This window comes from Stegastes partitus, unplaced genomic scaffold (genome assembly GCF_000690725.1).
Source record: "Stegastes partitus isolate 25-593 unplaced genomic scaffold, Stegastes_partitus-1.0.2 Scaffold264, whole genome shotgun sequence".
Classification (NCBI taxonomy): Eukaryota; Metazoa; Chordata; class Actinopteri; family Pomacentridae; genus Stegastes; species Stegastes partitus.
Genome location: NW_007577995.1, coordinates 300,843 through 306,498, shown reverse-complemented (window position 1 = coordinate 306,498; position 5,656 = coordinate 300,843). Strand labels below are relative to the sequence as shown.

Here is a 5,656-nt window from a genome sequence, read left to right as displayed (position 1 = left end):
TCAGTAGTAGCTGTGTGCGTCCTCTCTGGCCTTGTGTCCTTCTCCTCCGTGCCTCCTGTGGCCGCGGCGCTCGTGGTGCTGATTGTGGTGATGACGTCGGTACCGGTGTGATCGTCGAGCTGCGGGAAAACCGACAAGTTTATTTACAACATGCGCAACACGACTGGCACCGTGTTAGAACGCTCACAGCACATGTTGGCCTCAGGGTCATTATGCCTCGATTCACCGAATGCCCCACACCTGACCATCTTCAGTTTTGTTTTTAAAGTGGTGAACCTTGTTTGAGTTGACCATGTGTGACCATGTGTGTGTTTCGTTTTTCATAAACTTGATAATAAATCATGATTTTTCTTTTAGCCCAGCAACAACATTGTATAACTCTTGGGAGTCATACCTGCTCATTCATTTGTCAAATGTTGGACATACATGCAAAAAAAAGGTGTTTTGCTGTCTTATTTTTCTCATTAAGCATGCCTCAGACTGGCACCACACTCTCTATCACCATCTTTAAAGCTCCCATTGGTCCAAATCTGTCCCTTGGGGTGAACAATAAAGGTTTTATGGTTGGTGGAATATGGACGTCTACGGAAAGTAGACAGAAACGTTGACATTTTTTGACCAAATCTGCACCATCATATAACTGGTTTTGTATTATGTTGCACCACTGAAGACTGTATGCACATATCAATGATGGTGTTAAATTTCAGGACTTCACGTTATTTCTCAAGTTATGGCCCCTGAAACATCGCTCCACAGATTGGCCAAAGAAAAGGACGCAACAATCAGCATGACCTCACCTATTCCTATAGAGTTTTTACTCAAAAACCAAAAATTTCTCACGTTTTACTTAATAACATAGGTATGTACAGAAAAAAATAGACAAATATGAAATGGTCAGGCGTGAACTTGTTAAAAAAAAAAGAAAATTGGCCTCACTGTAGTTATTTCTATGCACTTGTGTCTGTCTGAAGTTTATTTGTACACAATATCTTAAGGAAGTCGGGGCTTTAGCTTAGCAGACACTGGATATTTTTAGCCTGATGCTAAAATAATTTTCATAAGGACAATTTCAAATGTTTAAACTGTGACCAATAAATGTAGCAAAAAGTATAGCAAACATATGTTTAGAGGTCATTTTATCACATGTATTCTGACATATGAGCTCATTCAGTATGTTCGATTTATATGCTTCACGTCTTCTTTACGCTTTTATTAGTGAGTCAATAATAGAAGGATGACAGGAAATTAGACGAGAGAGAGACCATGAATCATCTTTAACGTAGCTCCCCGGCTGGTTGCCGCTCATTGTCGGCCACCAGGGTGCTCCTCGTTTGCTCTCCTCACTTTGATTCGACTGTAATTTCAGTGATTAAAACAAATGAATCCTATTTTTCTGCTGTACTAACTCTGCTGTAAGTTCCTCTAAACATCGAAAGACTAGAAATTAGGTCGCGTTTAACAAGGAGAGGCGGCTCAGAAACTAATAATTACACACAAAGGCAGCCTGGCAGGACTGTTGGAAATGTGGTAACTGGGGAACAGGGTGAACAACACACAAAAAAAACAATAAAGATGTGATGCTAAATACTATAATTGCAACAATGATACATAATTGTAATTATGGAGGCCCGAAAAACCAACAAAGGGGTATCAGGGGATTCAAAAACAATCAATGATGAAAAAGCTTTTTTTCCTCCCCTCATTGGTGGTGCATGACACTCACACTTTGTGCAGATGATCCTGGGCCTCTCCCAGCTCCCGTCGGCCCGGCAGCGTGCGGTGGGGATGTGGCGCTGGTAGAAGCCCTCGGAGCACTGGTAGCGCACCACTGAATGGATGTCATAATGAGATCTCCGCCGACCTATCAAGTGGGCGTTCTCCACGGCAGGAGGGGTTCCGCACAACACTGAGACAAAAGGATGATATACATGCATCTGTTACGTACGAGCAAAAGGAAAGGCTGCAGGTGTGAGCGGCCTGCAGATGGCAGCCTCGTCGCTGTGTGTGCAGACCGAAGCGAGGCCGGAGGGAGGCAATGTGTCTCTGCAGCAGACGGGAACTACAGCCAAACCACGGAGCCATGAGACCGCGGCCAGACAAACAAACACTCTCAAACTACTTAAGGCCTCTCTCTCCCTGTCCTCTTTTATCTCCCTGCTTCCTTCTCTAACGCCTCCTGACCGTCCTCCATGTCTTCTTCTTCTCTCTCTCTCCACAGCCTACAACATCTCACAGCATTCAGGTTGGCTGCGTCCCAGAGGAAAGGTGTGGGTGAAGCATCAAGAAAACCTGGCAGAGTGTCTCACGAAAATGTTTTCAGAAGATATTCGCGAGCAGAGCAATAATTGGCAATAACTGCAACTTCAGTTCTGCTGCCCGGACAAGCGAAAGGGGGGCCGGAGGAGGGAGAGAGAGAGAGAGACGCCAATAAGAGGGGAGATTGATATTGCCCTCAGAAATCAATACAGGTTTTTAGTTCGAATCACAGTCTTCACTTAAGTTTGTTTTTGTTGTCAATTTTTGGAGCATCTGCTGCTTTGACCTTTCAAGGCAGGAAAAAGAGCAAGCGATGCGAAAGAGATGCTGCACTCTGGCCAACCTCTGATGTTTACACAGAAAGAGCACAAGATGAACACCGAGGACTGAAAAGGTGTCCGGCTGGTCAGTGGTGAAACCAAATCGCACGAGGACAGGAAATAGCTTGAACGTAGAATAAATATTAGATGCTGTTTATTAAAATTCTGCTGAGTGTTTTCACCTTTTTGTTAAAAAGCGCTGCCTTTTGTTTGCTTGTGTTCAGCTCAGCGGTGTTACAGTACCTGTGCCTTTCTTGCAGATGTAGGGCAGGTTGTAGTTGCAGGGCACGTCGTTCCACTTGCCGTCCTCATGGGCAATGGTCACCACGCAGTCCTCGCCGCCCGCGAAGAAGTTATCCGGCTGGCTCTCCCTCCAGTTCTCATACACCTGTACGGGAAGAAGCAACACAGTTCAGCTGCTTTCATGTGTCAATGCTGCAAGTCTTCACTCTGTTCATTTTTCTTTTTTTTTTTATTAATCAAATCCAAAAATGCACACTGGTATTTTCACACTAATGCAATTTGGAAGATTACCCATGAGAATTTTTTGCACATAAACGAGGACACGGTTTTAATTTTGAATTAAAAGCTTCTTTTTTTTTTTAATTTCCCCTTATGAGCAATGGGTTCCTGCATGAACACAAAATTCTCTGCCAACGAATTCCACACGGGATTCCTGTTTTTATCTGAGAACTTCTTACTGGTTTGATACTTGCTTGCATAGATCAGAGTTTTAATAAGTGCTCAAACTTTGAGACTGGAGTGTTGCTTTCTTAAATGTCGTCAACTTTTTCAAACATTTGAATGATTTGAAGGTTTTCAGGGGCTGCAAGGTGGGACGGTGGTTAGCGCCGTTGCCTCACAGCAAGAAGGTCGCTGGTTCGCATCCCGGTGAGGATCTTTCTGCGTGGAGTTTGCATGTTCTCCCCGTGCAGCGTGGGTTCTCTCCAGGTTCTCCAGCTTCCTCCCACAGTTCAAAAACATGTTGAGGTTAATTGGTGATTCTAAATTGTCCGTAGGTGTGAATGTGAGTGTGCTTGGTTGTCTGTCTCTAAGTGTAGCCCTGTGATAGATTGGTGTCCAGGGTGTCTCCTGCCTTCACCCTGAGTCAGCTGGGATAGACTCTAGCCCCCCACAACCCTAGTGAGGATTAAGCGGTGTATGGATGGATGGATGGATGGATGGATGGATGGTTTTCAGGGAGGTAAACTGACCAGATCATTGCCATCAGTCCACTGAAAGTCCTCCTCCACTGTGCGATCATTCAGACCGATCCAGGCGTTGTCGTGACCCAGACCTAGAACAAATGACAGTGTAATAACTTGCTTTTAGTATACTGACAGGAGCACACCAACTCACTTACACAGCATCAATCCATTCTTCTGTCTCTTTCTAAATGCTTTCATTTGTGTATAATTTTGTGATTTTCCTCCACGTCTTGCTTTCTCCTCCACATTCTCCATTGGTTATGCTGCAAATGAACAAATCACTACATTTATGGATGCTTTTACTGCGTCATGCTTTGATTTTATGCACCTTACTCGTGCTACATAACATTTGTACTCGTCTTCTTCTTTATTTCATGTTTTGTTTCTCACTCTGCAGGCCAGGTTGTGTTAGAGGAGAGGGGCTTTTTGTCTCCTTTTTTTCATAAAAATGTTTCAAATTCAATAAAAACCAAACCGACAGCAACAAAAACACACACACGTACCGTTGATAAACTCCTGCTCAGTGCCGGAGGTGATGCTGCTGAGATGAGCGCTGTGCTCTCTGCAGTCTTTCTCCGCGTCCTCCCAAGTGTGTCTGTGGGTGAAGTACCTGTGGGAAGACGCAGCCAAAGTGGAAAATACATATTTCATATATTATGCATCCAGACAGGTTTAAATAGTACAGAGCGGTGCGGTAAGTATGTCAGGGATAATGAAGAGTAATGCATATAGATGAGTCACCAATATGGCTGCAGGTAGCAATATTGTGACTCCGCTTGTTTTCACAGCGAGATTTGCATCATTCCTACCTGTAGCAGTGGCCGTGGAACTTCCTCCAGCCGTGTTCGCAACCCTCGATGTCTGCAGAGACGAGAGAAGTTCAGTTAATTTCTTTATAAAATCACAGTCAAGGCCGGATTGAGTGAGATTTTTTTTAAAGGCCTGTATCGGATGTGAGCGGCTGAAGTGTTCCATGTCACTGGGCAAATAAAGACTAAAATATATGACTCTGGCATCTCGAGGAGCTAAATACATGAACTGTAATTATACAGGCTCGTTTTCAATTCACAGCACATGTGGCCCTCTCTCTGCACGATTGGTATTCATTAATAACACCAAGGCCTGTGGAATCATTTATAACTGCAAAGGTTAGATATTCATTAATCCTCATTACTACTAGTGCACGACATACGAACGCTTACACACACACACACACACTCACACACACACACGAGGAGGAGCGTTTTGGAGGTGGCTAAAGCCAGGGAGGTGATGAATCAGTGTGTGTGTGTGTGTGTGTGTGTGTGTGCGTGGGTTTGAGAAGGCGTACGGGAGGCGGTTAGTACCACGTTCCACAGAGACACTCGTGAATCTTGCCTCTGTGTTTGTGTTTGTTATTCACATTGCACATGCTCATGAGGCTAGATTATTGCCTCCCTCTTTTTTTTTTTTTTTTTTTGCTGAGTTACGAACAGTCGAGCCAAGTATTTCTGGGTTGGCCGCTGCTGTACGCCTCTATGATTACCTAACACGGACTCCAGACTTCGCCCGCATCAAACTGTTTTACCTCCAGCCAGTCCAGCGCTCGTTTAGCCTGGTTTATATTTAGAAACAAAGCTTCACATCTGCCAGCTCGATTTCCCGGACTCGCTTTTCTCTGCTTCCTCCCATCCCCGATTCTGACTGATTTCTGCCGACTTGCTTACTTCACTTGAGTTGAATCTTTTGTTTCCTCTGGCTAATGTTCTGTAGGATGTTCACCCAATTCTGCTTGTTGTTTTTACTGTATATTGTCTTCTTTGCAAAGCACTTCAGAAGAACAGTATTAGTTTTTACATACAGTGTTTAACAAATTCATTTGACCACCTGTCT

General features: G+C 44.1%; 1 protein-coding gene across 1 annotated transcript in view; it reads right to left on the bottom strand.

Annotated features, from left to right (window-relative positions):
- LOC103357616 (neurocan core protein-like) overlaps positions 1 to 5,656 on the bottom strand; it is a 36,581-nt gene continuing 30,925 nt past the window's right edge. Inside the window, exons 14-19 of the mRNA XM_008282235.1 lie at positions 4,594 to 4,645; positions 4,288 to 4,394; positions 3,791 to 3,873; positions 2,820 to 2,964; positions 1,724 to 1,906; positions 1 to 119 (exon numbers count right to left, since the gene is read on the bottom strand). Coding sequence (XP_008280457.1) covers positions 1 to 119; positions 1,724 to 1,906; positions 2,820 to 2,964; positions 3,791 to 3,873; positions 4,288 to 4,394; positions 4,594 to 4,645 — 689 coding nt within the window. The remainder of the gene's footprint in view (positions 120 to 1,723; positions 1,907 to 2,819; positions 2,965 to 3,790; positions 3,874 to 4,287; positions 4,395 to 4,593; positions 4,646 to 5,656) is intronic.